This window comes from Eutrema salsugineum, unplaced genomic scaffold, assembly GCF_000478725.1.
Source record: "Eutrema salsugineum unplaced genomic scaffold, Eutsalg1_0 scaffold_2, whole genome shotgun sequence".
Classification (NCBI taxonomy): Eukaryota; Viridiplantae; Streptophyta; class Magnoliopsida; order Brassicales; family Brassicaceae; genus Eutrema; species Eutrema salsugineum.
This window is the reverse complement of record NW_006256829.1, coordinates 15,411,693-15,432,938: the sequence shown is the minus strand read 5'-3', so window position 1 is coordinate 15,432,938 and position 21,246 is coordinate 15,411,693. Positions and strand designations below refer to the sequence as shown.

The 21,246-nt window shown below is 37.8% G+C and overlaps 1 protein-coding gene and 1 non-coding gene across 2 annotated transcripts; one reads left to right on the top strand and one right to left on the bottom strand.

Moving 5' to 3' along the window:
• Positions 1 to 668: 668 nt before the first annotated feature.
• Positions 669 to 2,576, top strand: LOC112086564. The gene is made up of 3 exons (XM_024155532.1): positions 669 to 965; positions 1,379 to 1,645; positions 1,965 to 2,576. Exons 1-3 carry the CDS (start codon positions 669 to 671, stop codon positions 2,574 to 2,576), a joined length of 1,176 nt encoding a protein of 391 aa, XP_024011300.1.
• Positions 2,577 to 6,764: 4,188 nt separating this feature from the next.
• Positions 6,765 to 6,871, bottom strand: LOC112087023. Its single transcript, XR_002899871.1, has one exon. It is a non-coding gene; the product is annotated as a small nucleolar RNA R71 (small nucleolar RNA).
• Between the last annotated feature and the right edge of the window lie 14,375 nt (positions 6,872 to 21,246).

Genomic DNA, 21,246 nt, shown 5'->3' with positions numbered 1-21,246 from the left:
CAATGATGAGAGCATCAGGGCAAGGGTTCTGAGGAGAAAAATGTGGAATATCAAGGGCGTTGCAATGATAGTATCTAAATGGAGTCCGATTTCAGGGGAAGCTCAGCCGGAAGTAAAGATGATCCCAATGTGGGTTACTCTGAAAAATGTTCCACGCTCCTTGTATTCCTGGGCTGGATTAAGTTTCCTTACCAGTCCCTTTGGAGTTCCAAAAAAGCTCCATCCGGATACACTGTAGGCTAAAACGTTTGAAGAAGCAAAGGCGTTTTTTGAGGTGGATTTGTTGAAAAAGATCCCAGACTCATTTAGTTTTAAGCTAGAGAATGGGAAATAGGCATGCGTCACCTATGAGTTCCCTTGGCTCCCACCTCGATGTATGTTGTGCAATATCTGGGGTCCTGGGAACAAGGAATGCCTTGCAGAGCCTGGTTCCAAAAAGATTTTGAAAAGAGTTCCCTCATCGAGCTCTGTGACAAACTTCCCTGTGAACAGAAAGGTAGTCAAGAGTGCAAAGGAGGAAAATGACGGGCTGAAGCAGCAGTCCAGTTTGGGGCAGCAATTAATTACCAGTGTCAGCTGAGACCAATTCAATAGCGCCTACTTATGGCTCAAAGCAGCAGTCTCCAGTGGTGAGTTCTCTGAATACATCGAGACAGAGTTCTGGAAAAATGATGATGGAAAAAGAGGAGGCAAATGGGAAAATGCATAGTGGGAAACAGTATCTCCGAATAAGATTCGGAAGACAGACTCGTCAAGATGATGAGGATTTTATGATTGCCACAAAGTCACCTTTCCATTTACTGTCAGATGAGGGAGAGGGGACAACGGAAATAAATGAAGAATTGGAGGAAGCAAGTGACAAGGTCGATCAATGTGGAGAGGAAGATGCAGAGGAGGATAAGAAAGTAGAGGAGAATCATGAAAATTTGGGTACGGAGGAAGATTCAGAGGCCACTGGAACACAAGTACCCCTACCTAGAGCCTCCAAAGGGAAGGGGGGGGGGGAGAATTCAAAGAATAAAGTACCTTCTTCTATCAGAGCACCTTCTACGAAGAACTCTAGGAGCAAGAGGAACCAGAGAACAACCTCTACTCATAGATGACAAGTTTCTTTTGGAATATATGAGGTCTTAACCAAGAAAATAAACATACTGTTATAAAAGATTGGTGTCAGAAGTATGATTTTCAGTTTGGTGCATTATTAGAGACAAGAGTTAAAGAAGGACAGGCGATGAGAATTCTGTCCTCGGTTCGTAGTTGGTCATTTATCAACAACTATAAACATCATCGACTTGGACGAATATGGCTGGTTTGGAAAGATAATGTACGGGTAACTCCAGTTTTTAAGAGTGATCAGGTGATCATGGTTTTGGTGCAGCTTCAGGCTGATGCGGAGGAATTCCTCTGTTCTCGTGTATACGCATCAAATTTTGAAGAGGATATGAAAGTTTTGTGGGATGACTTGAGATCTCACTCGCATTCACCTATTTTTGGCAAACTTTGTTGGATGATCATGGGTGATTTCAACGAGATATTTCAAGGGAGAAGCCCTCAAATGACTCGACATACTCTGGTTCAGATAGTGGAATGTCTGCTTTTCAAGATTTGCTTAGAGTCTGCTGTCTTTCGGACATGGGTTATCACGGTCCTCTGTTTACTTGGGGAAACAAGAGTCTGATGGGTTAATTTGCAAAAAAAAAAAAGGATCGAGTACTAATCGACGATGTTTGGTTGGCTTCGTCCCCACTGTCTCACAACGTCTTTGAAGCAGGTGGTTGATGGGACCACCTTTGATGCAGGATTCAGATCATGCCGGCGGAAATAGTTCTGAAACTTTAAGCCGTTTAAATTCACAAACATGGTTACTTCTATTCCAAGTTTATTACCTGCAGTAGATGATTTTTGGCGATGCACTTAGCCTCTGTTTTTGTCAACATTGGCTCTGTTTCACTTTTCAAAAAAAGCTTAAGGAGCTCAAAGGAGTTATAAAACAGATTTCGAGGGATAGTTTGCAAATTCTAACGGCCAAAGTAAAGGAGAGATATAAAGACTTATGTCAGAAGCAGGAGATGACATTGTTAGCACTTACGCCTGATAACCAAAGAGAAGAATCGAATGCCTTGGAAAGATGGGAACATGTTTCGAAATTGGAGGAGGGCTATCTGAAACAAAAGTCGAAACTCCATTGGTTGAATGTGGGAGATCGATGTACTAAAGTCTTTCACCATGCAGTTAAAGCTAGAGAAGCAAAGAATCGTATCAGAGAAATCAGGAATTCCAATGGTGATATGGTCACAGCTCATGAGGAAATAAAGGTCGAAGCTGCAAAGTTCTTTGAGGATTTTTTAAATACAGAACCAACAGAGTTAGTGACTATGGAGGAGGATGTTTTGGCTGATATGTTGGGAATTAAATGCTCCGCCATGGATCATGATTTTTTGGTTCGTGAAGTCTCAGAGAAGGAGATTCACGATGTGTTATTTGCTATGACAGGAGGGAAATTTCCTGATCCAGATGGATACACGGTGGAGTTCTATAAAAAGCATGGCGGATTATTAAGAATGATTTTGTGGTGAGTGATAACACCGTATTTTGACCACTTTTATGGATCGTTTTGAATACTTTTCCTATGTTTTTATTGCTTTCAAATGTTTTTATTATGTTTTTCTAGTATTTGTAGTTCCAAGACTCTTTTCACTAAATCTAGGGAAAAACTTAACAAAATGGATAGAAAACCAGATTTTAACTCAGAGTCAAACCGTCAGAAGTTCACCCTCAAATGAAGACATTCTCACCGTCTGATCCAGCTCAAATTTGGAGACCTCAAAGCTGGAACTATCAGGTTTCCAGCACACTTTACAGCTTGACAATCCAACCGTTCAATCAAAAGTTACGCGAAGAGCAAGTTGTCCCGTAAACCAGCCGACAAGCATTTTTACCTGCAGCCAACAGCCTTTTCACCACTGCCAGAGGCTATACAACCGTGGCCAAGCATCCATTCACCGTGGCCACGTCCTTTCCACCCGCGGCCAGCCATCTCTGATTTAGAAGACCCATTTCTGAAGTCCAAGTCATTTTCTCAGCCTCAATTCCAGAACCCTAGAGATCATGGAGCATTGGAAACTATAAATACTTATTATCATTTAAGTCATTTTGAAGGGAGAGAAGAGAGAGACAAAATACTTTAGAAAAGATACAATTTTAAGCTCTTGTTTTAGGTTTAGGGAGAGAGATCTATCTCTTGAACCCTTTTGGTTTCTCTCTTATTTTTGATTTCTGCTCTACTTTTTAATACCATTATTTTGCTTTCGTTCATCATGTCTGAGTAGTTTATTGTTGGGTTTAAGAGATTTTCGATGGAGGTTATAATATGTTCGATGAGGATTTGATATATTCATAAATTGCATCATTTAGTGTACATATTTAAGTCCAAATCATGTCTCATTTGCATACATTTTAGGTCTTTAGACATTGTTTTAGGACTTTGGAGATTGAATTAGGTCCAAGAGAGTTTTGCATGGTTTGGAGTGTTAAACAGGTGCTTATGGAGCCTATTTGGAGTGGAGAATGTGAACCAGATGAAGAAATGGACTTGAAATGATCAAAAATGGTGAAAGTGGGCATTATGGAGCTTCTCAGCAAAAGACTGTACTGATGGTCGGAGATTCTCGGCTAAAATCAATACCGTGGGTAGGATTCTCGGCCAAAAACACGTACTGGTCGCTTTCGCTTCTCGGCCAAAACTCTCAGGTGCAGATACATCTCAGAAATCGCGTTACCGAAATATCTTTCCGACCGATTTAGCTTCCGGTGTCTTCTGAAAAGATCAAGATAATTGAGTCTAGATTCCAGAACAGTTGGAATCGATGAATTTGGAGCACTGAGACGAAAGATATGGACACCGGAAAACAAACATGTCTCGCACTCATTCCGGAGAAATTCAATACACCTCAAAATCGTCGTTACCGGGAAGCCTTCTCCTCCGATATGGTTTACAGGGTCTTCATAAAAGTTGGAGAAAAATGAGTCTAGTTTCCATACCGCTTAGAATCATAAGATTTGGAGTCGTGAGCTAAGAGATATTGCAACCGGAAGGAAGACATGTCTAAAAGCAGATTTAGACCCGTGCAATGAACCTCAGAGATTAGTCCTCTGGGAACCATTGAACTCTCCGGATGAAATTGAGATCTTCATCAAAGTTGAAGCTTAATGAGTCACATTTCATGTGGAATTGGTTTGGTAGCATTTGGATTTGTAAGCTGTGAGTTCTGGAAGGCGAGAGACAGACATATCAGCCAGACATCTAAGAGTGGATAAAGTGCTAAGTGTCATGGTTTGACACGGTGTGGGTTTGGCCGTGGCATAATATGACAACTCTCGGGATTTGACACGGTTACCATGCCACGGCTATGCCACGGCCATGCATTAGACCGTGGCAACATCTGAAGCTTGGTAAAGAGTCAAAGGAGCATGACACGGCCTTAATGCCACAGTCTAACTTGACCATGGCAATGTTCTGCTAATCTTCGGTGATTGACACGGTGAGAATGTCACGGTCTACACCAGACCGTGGCAAGATACTACTTATGAAGCCAACCTTCGGGATTTGACATGGTCTTGAGGAACGGCCTTGAACCTGACCACGACAAGCAATAAAGATCTTTGACACACCCATAATGCCACTGCCAAACATCAGACCATGGAAATCACCGAATGTCCACGCCTTGACACGGGATGACAAAAGACTGTGGCAATCCAATAAGTTCATCACCCTAACTCAGAAAAGAAGAGACATGGCCAATAGACATGGTTTAATTCAAGCCATGGCAACCTTGATCATGAAGAATCTGTCCAAGAACTTTGACACTGTCAGTTTGCCATGGTCTGGCCAAGCATTATCTGACCGTGGCAAACCACACCACTATCCATCAAAGTTGGGTCAGGACCCAGTTTGTCCTGGGCTGACCCGGCCCATTAGGACTTAGTATATATATGTTTTTAGAGAAAAACTCTAGGAACTGGATCTTCTATCTTAGTTTCTCCCTTGTTTTCTTTCCTTTTGAGTGTAAAAACGTTTTTGTTAAGAGATATCTAGAGGATTGAATCAATCTAAAGATGTTTCTTATCATTTCATCTTCTTATCTTTGCTCCTAATCATGTTTAACTTCATCTCTTGCAAAAGATTAGATGTGTTAAGCATGATTAGTGAGTAGTCTTCTTTTAAGCTTCTAGGTGTGTAGGTTAGGGTGCTTAAATGTTTGATTTGTGATATTTAGGTTCTAGGTTCTCATTTCCTTTCCTTAGTTAGCTGCTCTTAATGCTAGATCTCTCATTATAAGCTTGATCTAAAACTTAGGCATTTCTCCACCCACAAGATGTTTGATGAAATGCCTGAATGAGCTAAGCTAAGGGTTTATGTTAATTGAACCACATGAGAATGTTTGTTTGATGCATAAATGACATATTAGAACTGTCTCTTAATGCTTATTAATTCATATTTCACAAATGGGACTTTGGTTTGAAAGTGGATTAGTATAGAGATTAATGCCTTCATGAGAGGATTGGTCTAGTTTAGAGTTCTAAGTTAATTGGAATTGAGATCATGTGATTGCTTGCTATATCTTTCTGTGTAAGATTCAGTCTATCTTAGCTCTTATTTTGATGCACAAAGAGGCTGTCTGGTCATTTTAGACTTGGAACCTTATGCTTGTTGATTGCTTACTCACTAATGGTAATTAGTCTTTATTAAGTAATTGACAAAGAGATTTTTGTCATGAGAATGAATTAATCTGATTTGGAAGTCTAGACTAAGGAATTGCAAGTGTTGCATTGTTTGCTTAGCATCATGAATTCACATTTAAAGCACCCTAATCAATGATCACATCTAGAGGTTTAGCTTTATCTTTATTTGAATTTGAGTATTTTCTTTGTTGTCTTGCTTGTTTAGTTCTTAAGTATTTCTTGTTTCTTGTTTGTTTTATGTTTTTAGATCACTTAATCACCAAATCATCTGCTTATTAGACTTGAATTAAGATAGCTACTCATAGTTCTGGTGTCTAGAATCTCTCCATTTGGATTGACCCTCAAGTGCTACAACACAAGAGGTTAATTGACTTTAGTGGGCTAAAAAGCCCACTATCAATTTGGCGCCGTTACCGATTGGAGATTCATTCTAGCATTAAGACTTTGGATCTTCTTGAGATCAAGTCATTTTATTTTGTTTTATTGATTACCTTTCAAGTGCTGTCTTTGTTTTCAGGTGTATGAACACAAGAAGTCAAACAAGAAGACAAAGAGAAAGAGCTGAGCACATTGAAAGATTGGGTATGGATCAAGGGCAAAAAGCTCATGGTGGTAATGGAAATCACCAGGCTCAGCAAGAGGGTCCAGCACCACGTCCAAGAACAGGTGTGGGAGCTGGTGATGAGGCCAATGCTCAGGATCAAAGACATGGGATTCAAGCTCCAACACCTGAAAACGATTTTGAGATCAAATCTAGCTTGATCAACATGGTGCAATCAAACAAGTTCCATGGCTTGGCATTAGAAGACCCATTAGATCACATTGACAACTTTGATAGAGTTTGTGATCTAACTAAGATGAATGGAATGAGTGAAGACAGTTTCAAGTTGAGGCTATTTCTTTTTTCTCTAGGAGACAAAGCTCATCAATGAGAAAAGTCTCTACCTCAAGGATCAGTCAAAACATGGGAGCAATGCAAAAGAGCATTTCTAACCAAGTTCTTCTCTTCATCAAGAACAGCAAGGTTAAGAAATGAAATCTCAAGTTTCATTCAGAAGAACCATGAATCCTTTTGTGAGGCTTGGGAAAGATTTAGAGGGTATACCATAAAATGCCCTCACCATGGATTCTCAGATTCTCAGCTGTTAAGTACCTTCTACAGAGGTGCTTTACCAAAGGTCAGACTCCTCTTGGACACTGTTTCAAATGGTAATTTCATGAACAAGGAAGTCAATGATGCCATGACCCTTGTGGAGAATGTAGCTCAGAGTGATGAGCTTTATGGATCAGACTTTGACAGGTAATCAAGAGGTGCTGTGTGTGCTGAAGAGGAAAGGACAAGGAAAGACATCTGGTCTCTCAATGAGAAGCTAGATAAACTTCTCCTAGCTTCTCATAAGTCAGTCAACTTGATGTGAATCATGTGTTTCAAGACACATTTCAAGGGGAAGACATCACAGCTGAGGTAAACTTTGTAGGTGGACAACAAGGTTACCAAAAAGGCTTAACCTACTACAAGAATCCCCCCACCCAGAACTTTCACTCTCACATCAATAACCAGAATGGTTTTGTCCCTCCCCAACAGCAAAGCCTCCAACAGAACTCAGGGAACAAGGATCAAGAAGTACATAACCTGCTCCATCAAATCCTCCAAGGTCAAGCAAGTGGTGCTATAGACTTCAACATGAAAATGGCTGAGATTAACAACAAGGTGGATTGCACTAGCTATTGAAGCCGAGTCCTAGAACTTTATTTTCTAAACTTATTTATAATGCATGGGAGTAGCGTCATGAACTACAATCTGATCCCGGTTTTGGATGTTGCGAAAGTTTTCATTCGAGGCCAGATCTATTTTCTCGTTAAGATTAGTTTTTACGTTTTTAAAAAACCACCAAAAGCCTTACAAAAATCGCCTGGTTCTAGACTTTCTTACTTCACATTTCTTTCGAAGGCTTTTGCAGGAAAGATCCTCCTTCCCTGTGGATTTGATCCCTAAGTACTATAATCGATCAGCTGTGCACTTGTGGCTATTGATTTCATTTAGGGTAAAACTTGACAACCTTCCCCCTCACGACAGCACACATCAAGTTTTAGGTGCCGTTGCCGGAGAAGGCACGCGTTTTCTTTTCCACAAAACCCTAAGAAAAGTTGGTAAATCGACTCTAGAACCCTTTTTCTGCATATTTCCATTTTTCGGTTCTTTTTGTTTCAGTTCCCAAAGCAATGAACCCTATAAATCGAAATCCATACTACGAGGGAGGTTTTAACAACACTCCTCAAGCCACTAGACGCAGAGAAGAGCAATACATACGCGACCTCTTCAACAAAGTTCGAAACTCAAATCCAAACTACCGAGCACATGGACGAGCCCAACACGCCTCCATTGGTAAACCCTAGATCACCTATGCATCGCCTACCTCACCAGATTCTCTAGCAAGATGAGAAAGTCCAGCTCAGTAATCGATTGGATCAGCTTGAAGCCATAACCAAGCAGTTTATCGCAGTTCAAGCCGTCTCTAGGGCCGTCCTTCATGAGAGAATTGACAGTATGTCGATTCACTTTAACAAAAAGCTTGAAGATCTTTCAGCTCAAGTCAAATCCATCAAGACTCAGGCAAACAAAGACGCTGAGACTATCAAAGAGAGAATAGAAGCAGTTGAAGAACGAGTTTGAGCCTGTCTGTGTGACCGCTATTGAGCCTGTCTGTATGACCGCTATTGAGCCTGTCTGTGTGACCACTCGTTGGAGAGCCTCCTTGTTAGTTGCTTGTGCACTTCTAGAGTGCTTATTTGTTGCTTGTTAGATTTATACTTTTCATGTTGGTGGAAAATGATTGAGTGGGAAGAATGCCTAGTTTAGTTCTCGCTGAGTAATTTTCCAATTACTCACCCTCTATCTCTATCTATTTTTGTAGGTATTGATAGATCAGCTATGTCTATGTTGTTGATTGTTACCTGGACGTTTTTCTTCCTGGAGATCTGACGCTCTCTGAGGGTCTATTGACCTAACATACCAGATTCTCCGGTTTTCTAGGAAATCTGGGATAGGGATGTTACAATTTGAGTTTCAAGGAGCTAATTTGCTCGTTTCAAGTGTTTGAGGGAGTTCACGTCCATGGAACTGTTTGTAGCAGCATCTTTGTTTGTTTATAAAAACCATTTCACTTTGGGTCTGTTCTTTTCTCTGTCGAAGTGGACAGCTGCGACAGAATAAAAAGGCAGTGGCCATAAAAAATAACAAAATAAAACAAAGATGTCGGAGGTGTTCAGAGGTGCTGCTAGAAAAAGGATTTGCCGCTACAATAACGGCATTACCAGAAACGGACGCTGAAATTTCCAGCGCCTATGAGAGACGTCGCTAATAACACCTGCGATCACCTCTAACAACACCTGCAGTCATTCAGCGGCAATTGTTATATTTGTTGTAAGTATTTTACGTTGTCGGAGTCGCAGATGCAGCAACATATTAAAGAACAGACCCACATCAAAAACATAAAGACTAGCTGACATTTTAATCTTTTTCTTCTCTTCAAGAAAACTCTCACCTCCAAGAACATTAGCAATGTCTACAGTTTAAGTGGTATTCCATAGACTGGCCAGGGAAGATCAACATAGTAACGACTGTAATAGGAATGGGTTATGATGCTCATTGGGCGATCACACCTACTATAGTGTCAGCCATTTTTGGACTGAAGAGCTTTGGTTCTCAGGTGTGATCGCAATTAACATCTATGCCAGAAAGCAAGAGAGACCAACAATAGAGACTGAGTCGCTCGTCTGCATGGGCTCAGTGTATTACCCAGTCACGTGCGGTCTTATGTCTGTGGTGTGTTTAATGGCTATGGTGTTAAGTCTGACTGTGGTTTATAGGACGAGAGAGTTTTACTTCAGTCTTCACCGAGTTTCCGATACTTGAATTCTGCCAAGAATCTACCCAAATTTCTATTAAGAGTTCAAATACATTGATTGTATTTATTGAAAGTTGATTAGTCTAAAGATTTAGATAACTTACATTACATAACCATCTTATGAACTTCGACCTATGTTCCTTTAGACACATGTTGTATCTTCCATGAATCTTAAGTACAGCAAAAAATAGTATTTAAACCACTTATATGGTCATATTTTATAGTCTAAATTTTTCAAAATCTAATCAAATACAAAACATATTCTTAACGAATTATTAATATTTTAGCCCTAACAACCAAGTAGGATTTAAACTTTTAAACCAACTGTTCCCATACAATAATAATTTATAGATAGAAAAAAAAATATTTTTCTTATTTACCATAAATTCAAAAATTCCACAGTAATAAATGGCAAAAAGTAATAAAAACGCACATGTTGACTGGAAACTTGCTGAATGCTATTCCAAAGAAGGAAAAATTATTTCTGTTGTTTGAATTTGTAAATAATTTGACCAATATTTGACTAAATACAATTGTGAATATAAGAAAAAACATAAGTTGCCTAGGAAATTAGTAATTTTACCATAAATTTTATTTTGGTAAACTAATACTTTATACATCATCCATTGTTTATGATGCGGTTCTATTTAAATTCATTGTAAGAGATTTTATTCAACATCAAAAGCACAAAGAAACATAAAAATAAAACATATAATTTTTCATTTTTCGTTTAGTAATTTGAGTAATATATAGCCAAAGAAAGTAGTGGGAAAAATCTGAAGTTGGTGGTTCGGATTGTCTATACGCGGAGGTACATATCTCCATGATCTTGTGTTGTATTCTTTTTTATTTATGTGTGTTTTATCTGTGTCTCTGACTCTCGTATTTAAATGCACGTCTTAAGCTCCATGCTTATTAGTTTGGCTTTATATGAAATTAGATTCTTCAGTTTTATAAGTTGTTCTTAACCTGCATTCTCTTTTGGCTATGGTACCCTTTTCCTATGTTTTCTGTATGATTCTGATAAATAGGCAGGAATGATTTATCGGGTTTAATAGTCTAGATAGTGTTGTAAAATTATTTGAGTGTTTCATGTTTTGAGTTAAAATCACTGATGTGTAGTATACGTGGCAGAAGAAAAGAATCAGCCATGCATAGTTGATGGTAAATAATGTTTGTTTTTAAATCATCAATGTTTGGGCTTAAGCCTTTGAGTTTCAAAGAAATTTTTTTCTGGATTATATCAATTTTCTTTCTTTTAACATATTTATGTTGAGAATTTTTTGTGTTTATAGATGTTTGTTTGACGCCATATTAGGATTTAGGAAAATGATTTTTTTCTTTTTTTGGTTTTAAAAAGTTTTTTTTCACGAAAAGCTGTTAAGATTGAAATTTTGCAATCAACTTTCGTGCGCAAACCATCAAAACATTATTTTCAGATTTTTTAAAATAGTTTATTTTTTTTAAAAAGTCTGATGGACTTTTCTTATCTCAGACGTTAGTATCTACATTTATTGTTTAGGAGAACAATGGAATTGGATGTTAACCAATTATTTAAATCACCGAGCGTAATGCTAATGGCTGCTTATTCTCCAAATAATGAGACAAAATAAGAATAATTAAAAGTTTGTTCCCAATAGGGTCAATGCATATTAATTGTAACAAACCAAGGCAGATGCTGAATGACCAAATCAAGAACCTGACTGATTTGTTTAGAGCTGCATCTCTCCATAAGCTTCTGAAAGACATGGTGGCCAGAAGGGTCCACCATCAGCACACAAACATGAAAAACGTCTGACCCTTTTGGTAATCATGTCTTTCAGAAGCTTATGAGGAGTGTAGCTCTGAACAAATCTCTCAGATTTTTGATTTCGTCATACATTTTAAGACATACTATTGATCATACTCTTAGCCATTTCAATCAACACATTAGCGGATTCTTATCCACTCCTCTTATCTCTTTCAAGTGGTTTACAAGAATAACTAAACATCTTCTGAGGATTGATGATTTAAAAAAACGCACCTGGGGGACAAGTTGTAACTTCAGACTTTTTGATCAACATAGAGGCAAGAAGTATACCTTTAAAAAAAAAAAGAAAGAAAAAAAGTATACCTTTAAGAAAAACATATTGCTTCGGTGAGATACAATGACGCAGAGTTGTTTTGAAAATCATTTCTCCATATATGTCAAAGTTTTAATGGATTTGCAATTAGATTTGGAGCTTATAGATATTATTCCTTATTGTTATGAGATGTAAAGACTTACTTACTAAATAGAGAAGAGTTTTGTTCTATCTCTTACCTCCACCTGTGATTGATCTGCCTTATTTAATATTATTATATTTTTTTCTCTATTTTCAGTAATGTAAATTTCTAACTTTTTTATAAGGGTACATGCCCTAACTAACTTTACATTTTCCATTCATGAAAAGTAAATTTCTAATTTTTATAAGGGTATATGCTCTAACTAATTTTACATTTTCCATAAAATAAACATATTAGAATCTGACGTCAATAATTTTGAGGTGGAGCTTTTCCTAAGGTATATAATTTTTTAGGTGATTGTTATTTTCTCAAAAATTATTAAGGGGTCTGTATGTTTTTTTTTTACTTAATATCATGCTATTTTAGTAAAAAAAAATACACAGTTATACATATTTATTCATGATGCGGGTTTGTTATATTTTTTATAATACCTCATTTTAAAAGATTATAAAAATGAAGTTTTTTTAATACCTAATTTTATTTTCAAGGGCAAAGAAGTTTGATAATTATATTTATACTAGGTTATTATGTTTATGTGTGGGATGGGAAATATGAATATTCATCCACGTATTATTTATTTATTATTTTGGATGAATTTCATAAAGTTTTAAATTAACAAACGTCTAATCTTTTATTTTCGTCAACTTATGTTATCGAAAGTCCATCTTGCCAAAGGCCCCGCCTTTAAAAGATATTTAAATATGCCGACAAAGTAAACTACAAGGGAAATTAAATTACAGTAACCGAGGGAGAAAAAAGGAGATAATGTTTTTACTATATTCCTACTAGTTATAGAAAAGATACATAAAAAACTCAATAAAAGATAGTGTTATCTGAATTCTCCTCTCAGTCTTGACCATAAAAACTAACCTAACTCCAGATTAATCGAGAAAGATACAGTCTACTCTCCGGTAACCAATCAATAATGGAAGGAAAATCTATAATTGTAGTTTATGTGGTTTTACATAGACTATAATATTTTTTCTTGCTCAATTTTTTGTGAGATCTAACTATTGAATCATTTATAGGTTTATTTAATTTTGTTGTCGATTTCACTGGAAAAAAAATCTTTAGTTTCAGTGTTACATTCCATAACATATTACCTATAATGATTTCTTTTGGTGCTAAGACTTTATCATTTATTAATGTGCATTATAATCCTATCTAGGTTGAAATCTATTACATGTACATGTGCTCTACATTCTTTTATTGCTACAAATGTTAAATTTGAGAGAGTTTTTAAGAAATAAGAACGGGGGTAAATGCATTCTACTATCATCAAGTACTTTATTAAAATGAAAACGTAGCTCTATATCTGAATTTTATTATTGGAGATGGTATCGATGATGTGCATTAAATATTAGATTTGCTACAGTAAAGTCTTAAGAACTGCTACTATCGCAATGCTACATGGAACAGTTGCTATATTGTGGTATATGCAAATTCTTTTTTTTTTTTTGAAGCTTTACCTAAATAATGGATTTTTTCGACAGACTTACTAGTCACTTTGCTAGATTCCACTGGAATCTAAATCATATTCCATTTCTTAGTTTACTTACTTAGCACATCACATCTGTTATTCATTAGTTTTCAGGTTTTCTTGGGTAAGCAGGTTTTCCAAGCTAGTTTAAGAGAGATTTAAGAATACATGGAGACAAAGTTCACTGCCACAAGTATGATAATGAGAGAAATATTCAAGTTCTTTTCTCTAAGCATTTGCCCAATTTTCTCTAAGAGACGAATTCTTGGGCAGGTTGGATATAAGTATCTGACATGATTTGATAGACTAAGTAGAAATATGTTAATTAGCTGGTTGATTATATGTTAATTTCTTGAACTTTTGGTTGTCGACGACTGAAGCCCGTATGCAGTTCATTTTGAAAAGTACAGTATGGCCTACATATGTTATGAATGTAGCCACTTGAGTTCTTAAGGATGCTTAAAACATTACTTGGAGTATCAGTAACTAATTCTCGACTACGTATAGATCACATATTTTTAGTAACTGAGAATAGCTAGATGTCATATTTTGATTCGTTGAACTTCTTTTGGAGGAGATCAAGATTGGAGGGGGAAGCAGTTATGTCAACTAGTATACGACGAAATAAATGTGTTACGCTTTAAGAGTCTTGCTATGAATGGAAATTGTATTCTACCCGTTGTATATGTTAGTATCGTGCATGATTTTCTTGACCATATAAGAAAAGCTTACTACATGTGTTTACGTTGATTTGCTAGCTGAATATGTAACATGTCAGATGCATCTTATACAGAATGAGATAATATAGTTTGCATTTGTACAATTATGACTCTAAAGCTGTTGCATTGCAATTCAGTAAAGCTTTAGACGTGATGTGGTGTATAAATTTGATATTGGATACAACTTTATACCCTGATTTGAAATTTCAGTGTTTCACAGATATCATAAGTTAGATTGATGAATTTCTTTTAGAGAGAGATATTAGAACATTGGTTAGTAACTTAGTATATAGTTGACTGACAAATATGAGGCAAAAATGGAATAAACGTTGATTGTCTTCAAAGCTGAGGCTTTGAATTATAATTCGTTCACCATTTTCCTATTTGAAAATTGATTCTGAATTGCCTGATGATAATTTCCATCTTATGAGATTTCTAGGTTTTGTATCTAACATAAATATTTTTGCCTCTCTAAGTATCTTTGGGTCTTACACGCCAAAGAGCCAGTTTATTAATTATTCCTGATTCTGGTTTCTTAAATCATAGAAAGTAACAATATTGTACATAGAAAGTGACAATATTTTTGTGGAAACAAATGGCGAAACCTACTCAATACAGCATCTCTTTTGTCATGGATTCATAACTTCCCAGAGAGTCGTGGCCCTGTAGTGGAAATCTTGAAAGAGTTTTCTGGCTTGAGCGTAGCAAACTTGAATTTGATGTTCAATCCCTCTCATGGTTGCTGTTGGACCACCACTGACCACTCGTTGTTCTTGCCCTACTATTCATCATTAGACCCGTGGAAAGAAGTTGTAGAACAAACTTGCGATCTGATGATTTACGATTCTTGTCTATTTATGGTTTCTGTGTTGTCCTTGCAGTATATTTATTAGAGATACTGGTACTTCAGAGTCTTGTTGATATAAATCAAACAATTATCAATTTATCACAACATTTGGAGCAATCCTTGTCTTTTTCATCGGTTTTTGTCTCTGGTAACAATGCCACTTCAATAAAGCCCCACGAAGGATCCTATAATGACTAATGCGGTTAGAACCTCTAGTGAGATACAACAGGAGAATTTAATAGGAGAAGATTTCACCTTGTTACAGGCTTTAGACAAGACCATAAAACCATTTCACTTTCATATCAAGACCATAAACTATCGCTTCCAAGAACATTGGCAATGTCTGCAGTCAAGCAGTAATGTCTTTAGGGCTCAACTACTATGCCAGAGACTAGCTCAGGACGATCTACATTGTAACATCCCAATTTCTGGTATAGGTGGAAATACTTATAATAATTGATTTGGCTACCTATGTCATTAAAATGCACTTATCTTTTTAGGTACTGGTCTTGAGAGAACACCAGAATTAAGGGTGTTTAAAACTGGAGCAATTTCATGATGGGTGATCTACTGGGAAGTAGTACGCAGTACTGTGTGTGTGAGGACAAAGCACGGAGAAAGATCATGTGACGATTGCAGGAACAATAGACAAGTCTTACGAGCCTCCTGGACTAACGCACCGACCGTCGGACAGTGCTGAGCCCACGAACCTAGAGAGAGACCAACCGTTGGATAGTGGTGAGCCAACGTGCCTAGAGAGAAGGTGTTGGGTTCATTGGAAGGGGCGGTTGGTGGGCCAACGGGCCTAGAAAGAGAACGCTGGACCCTAAAATGAGGACGTTGGACTCACTGGGAGGGGCGGTTGAGGCGTTAGGAGTTGATATGGCTAGTCCGTCTTGTTCCCAAAGGGAAAATGGGATCGGTGTGTCACATACATAGTGACCATTGTAATAGGAATGGGTTAATTGGTTGTTAGGGCCAAATATTAATAATTAGTTAAGAATATGTTTCATACTTGATTAGATTTTAAAGGGGTTAGACTATAAAATATGACCATGTAAGTGGTTTAAACACTATTTTGTACATTATTATGTGATGCTGTTCTTAAGATTCATGGAAGACATAACATGTGTTTAAAGGAACATAGGTCGAAGTTGATAAGATGGTTATGTAATGTAAGTTATCTAAATCTTTAGGCTAATCAACTTTCAATAATACAATCAATGTATTTGAACTCTTAATAACCAAAATCTTTAGGCTAATCAACCACACTCAATCTCTATTGCTGGTGTGGCTTGCTTTCTGGCGTAGATGTTACTTGCGATCACACCTGAGAACCAAAGCTCTTCAGTCCAGAAATATCTGACACTGAAGCAGGTGTGATCCCCTAATAAGCTCCATAACCCATACCTATTACAATAGTCACTACGTAGATCTTCCCTGGCCAGTCTATGGAATACCGCTTGAACCGCAGACATTGCTAATGTTCTTGGAGGTGAGAGTTTTCTGAAATAGGAAGAAATAGATTAAAATGTCAGTGAGTTTTTATGTTTGATGTGAAAGTGAAATGGTGTTTGGGTTTTGTAATTGTACCTTATAAAAAGCTTAGAAAAGTAGCCACCAGTAGGATGGCCGAGAAAATTGGAGATGTTGATCAGTGAGACGAATATTTTGGTGTTGGTATACCCAAAAAAATAACAAATTTGACCAAGATTGTCTACAACCATTATACTGGAACCAACACATAGAACCAGAGATATGAATATATGCGGGAAGTCAGCTTGTCCCAAAGCCTGTAACAATGTAAAATCTTCTCCTATTCCCAATGCTTTTCTCTTTCATGCTGTATTTTACTCCTCTCAATCAAAGTTCTAACCTCATTAGAGGTTCCTTCTTCTTGAAAGTGTATATTGCTATGATGATAATTACAGTATAGAAACAGATAATATATACAGAGACTAATAGGGTATTGGACAGCTAGTTAATGACCCATATATTGTTTACATAAATTGATCCCATAATTGGAGCTTCATGGAAATCGAGGGGAAAAAACTGGATATTCCAAATATCCTTCTCTATGTGGTAAACTTCAGTGAGTAATTAGAAATATCACATTTCTGCCTCATATTTGTCACTGTAAACTATGTTCTTATTTCTCCCTTTAGAGAGATTCAGTAAACTAACTTATGATATCTGTGATACAAAGCTGTCAAATTAGGGTCTGAAGTTGTATCTGATACCAAGTTTACACAACAAATCACGTATGAAAATTTAATGAATTGCAAAGCAACAGCTTGAGAGTCAAATTTGCGCAAATGCAAATTGTATTATTTCATTTTGTATAAGATGCATTGAAATGTATTCTTCACACTCCTATAAAGTAAAGCTCATTTGCGTATGTGTAAAGTTTCCTGGACTTCCAACTCAAAACCAATTGGTGATAAGTGGATTAGCCCAAATTCCTTATATATTATTCAAGATCTCTACCAACTTCCAATGTGTGATATTTTTCACACACTCTCTCTAGAGATTAAGACTTCATGGCCTAATTATCTCTACCTAATCCCAATACCCCCTCAATATAATGGTTCTTCGAGCCATTTCGATAGACCATCAATTTTGGGTCCGAGGGTACAATCCACTTTTTGGGCCGCACTACGAGAGTGTGTGGATCAAGCTCTGATACCATGTTAAGTTTTCTGAACTTCCAACTCAAAACTAATTGGCAGTATGTGGATTGGCCCAAGTCCCTCATATATTAGTGTTGTCCCATCCCTACTTCCAATGTGGGACAATATTCCTTCACACGCCCCCTTGTGATGATGGTTCTTAATGACCATCCATCTTGAAATTTTTTCAATATAGGATTAATTTTAGGTTAGATTGGTCAGACGAATTTTTTGGGTCCGACCGAGATAGTAGAATGATCACGACTAATTTTTAAATCGGATAGAGTATTTAGGTAGAGAATGGGACTACATGTGTTCGAATTGCATAGCTTCTCTGGTTATGATAGCTACTTCTGGTTCTTGGTATCTCTTGTGACCATTCGATCATTTTTCATTCGGATAGTCATTGGTTCTTAAACTAGCAGCTAATCTGGTCTACCATGCTCGTACTAAACATATTGAGTCATTTCATCCAGGATGAGATTGTTCGCAGTACAATTACTACTAAACATGTTCCCACTAAGTCTCAACTTGCTGATATAATGACAAAAGCGCTAGGCCGAAAGGAGTTTGAAGATTTTCTTGGCAAGCTGGGTGTTTGCAACCTTCACACTCCACCTTATTCTACTATCTCGGTCGGACTTCCAACTCAAAACCAATTGGCGATGAGTGGATTAGCCCAAATTCCTTATATATTATCCAAGATCTCTCCCAACTTCCAATGTGTGATATTTTTCACACAGTCTCTAGAGATTAAGGCTTCATGGCCTAATTATCTCTACCTAATCCCAATACCCCCTCAATATAATGGTTCTTCCAGCCATTTTGATAGACCATCAATTTTAGGTCCAAGGGTAAACCACTTTTTGGGCCGCACTACGAGAGTGTGCGGGTCAAGCTCTGATACCATGTTAAGTTATCTGAACTTCCAACTCAAAACTAATTGGCAATATGTGAATTGGCCCAAGTCCCTAATATATTACTGTTGTCCCATCCCTACTTCCAATGTGGGACAATATTCCTTCACACATCCCCTTGTGATGATGGTTCTTAATGACCATCCATCTCGAAAATTTTCCAATTTAGGATTAATTATAGGTTAGGTTGGCCAGACGAATTTTTTGGGTCCAACCGAGATAGTAGAATGATCACGACTAATTTTTAAATCAGATAGAGTATTTAGATAGAGAATGGGAATGCATGTGTTCGAATTGGATAGCTTCTCTGGTTATGATAGCTACTTCTGGTTCTTGGTATCTCTTGTGACTATTCCATCATCCTTCATTCAGATAGTCATCGGTTCTTAAACTAGCAGCTAATCTGGTCTACCATGGTCGTACTAAACATGTTGAGTCATTTCTTCCAGGATGAGATTGTTCGCAGTACAATTACTACTAAACATGTTTCCACTAAATCTCTACTCGCTGATATAATGACAAAGGCGCTAGGCCGAAAGGAGTTTGAAGATTTTCTTGGCAAGCTGGGTGTTTGTAACCCTCACACTCCACCTTGAGAGGGGGGGGGGTATTGGGCTATATTCAGGCCTAATTGTGTTTTCCCACATCATTAATATGTCATGTATTAAGTTAATTGTATTGTGTATATAAAGTATAGTCTTTCTATCGATAGGAAAATAAGACACCGTTTTACAAATTCTAAAGCCTTTTTGTCATGGTATCAGAGCTCTAAAACCTAAACTACTACAATCACAACAAAAAAATCGCCATTTTACAACTGGCCGAAACCATTGTAAAACGGTCTTAAAACTCCTTTTACGACGTTGTTGCGATGGTTTCAAAACGGTTGTAAAACCATTGTTGTAAAAAGCTTTTTGTCATAAAATCGTCGTAACTTTAGAGATAATTAAAAATCATCGTAAAATCGTCGTAAGATGTCCGTCGTAAATTCGTCGTAAATTTACCAGCGAATTTACGATGATGTACATCGATTTGGTATACCACTAAAGTGGTCGTAAATTCGACGTAATATAGTCATAATGCTATCATCATAAAATCGTCGTTAAATGTTTGTCGTAAATTCGTCGTAATATTACCAACGAATTTACAATGATTTACATCGATTTGGTAAACTACAAAGTTGTCGTAAACTCGATGTAATATAGTCGTAATGCTATAGACGTAACTTCATCATACGACGCGATAATTTAAAATAATTTCAAACAATTACGACGATTATACGACGACTGGGGGAAAATTTTTTTTTAAAAAAATTTAAATTAAAATATAAATTAAAAAAAAATTTAAATTAAGTTACATTTTAATACAAAAATAAAGAAACCTAATCTAATCTTCCGTCGCCGTCTAAACTAATCACGTCGTCTAGCCCGTGTTCCCCGTCGTTCCCGGCGTCCTCCCTGTGATCCGCACCTCAGTTAGAGGTTTCCGCACCGTGGTCACCGCGGCTAGGAGGATCCACCCCGAGAGACCGGAACATCTCCTCGTCCATCTGCACCGGTGGTGGTGGCCTCCTGGAGGAAGAAGACAAAGAGACGCCAAATGCTTCGGTAGCCCGAATCTTCTGTAGCTGTGCCACGAGCAACGGGTTGTCGGCGTGCAAAATATCGAACAGATCATACATCTGTTCGATCTTCATCTTGTACTGGTTGCGCATCTGGTGCATATCCTCCCGAAGTACCGTGGGATCCTCCACACGAACATACTGCGACTGCCACTGGAGTATCGTGGATAGATCCCATCCCTAAAACTCGGCCATTCTTCCGAGGGGCAACCTGCAAATAATTGTTGAAAATATAATTAGTATATTAAAAATTTAAAATTTGAAAGTAAAGTTGACCAAAATTAATTACCTCCTCAAAAATCTTGTCCATCTCCGCTACCATCAATACCAGAGTGGACTGGACATCGGAGGCACCTGCTGGGAGAGCTGCGTCTGTCGCTCCTCGATCCTCGATCCTCGCACAGGCGGCGTTGTAGATATCCTCCGCCCGAGGATCTGTGAATTCGCCGTTCTTCTTCTTGTGCGTTTCGGTGAACACCTTCGTCATCGGGGGAAGTTCTCCCCCGTTTTCTTCAGCCTACAAAATTAATTCGAAATTATTAATAAGACAAAGAACAGGTTAATTGAAAAAAACTTGTTATTAAAAACTTACCATCATAAGACGTCTTCCGGCGAAAAGAACCTGACCGGAAGTGTGCGAGACGTTCTTTGGATTTTCTGCATCGTCTACAGCGTTCCTGAAAATGAAAAATTTATTAGTTTTGTAATTAAAAATATAAATTATATTATAAACATATATTAATTTAATTTACAAACAAACCTGGATTCAGAACACTTGGCGGCAATTGTCTGGTTGTGCGGGGTCAACCAATGGTGCACCAGACCCTCCCAGACGCTATCGGCCATTGGAGCCGGTTTTGCTTTGTTTCAGTCGACCTCTCACTTCTGCTTCCAGACAAAAACGGTGTTGTTGAGCTGGAACTTGACCTTCTCTCTGAAGGCCGTCTTCACACGTTCGTGTGCGGAAGTTTTCCAGTGCCAGTTTTGCTCCCTATTCAAAAAACTGGCCGCCTAGCCGCCTAGGCGCTAGGCGGTGGGTGACCGCCCCGACTAGGTGCTAGGCGGCGGCTGTAGGCGA

Coding starts and splice junctions, on each gene's coding strand:
- LOC112086564 (XM_024155532.1), top strand. CDS start 669: ATGATGATGGAAAAAGAGGAGGCAAATGGGAAAATGCATAGTGGGAAA. Junction 966..1,378: donor CAGAGGCCACTGGAACACAA/GTACCCCTACCT, acceptor GTTTTGGTGCAG/CTTCAGGCTGATGCGGAGGA. Junction 1,646..1,964: donor TTCGGACATGGGTTATCACG/GTCCTCTGTTTA, acceptor TTTCAAAAAAAG/CTTAAGGAGCTCAAAGGAGT.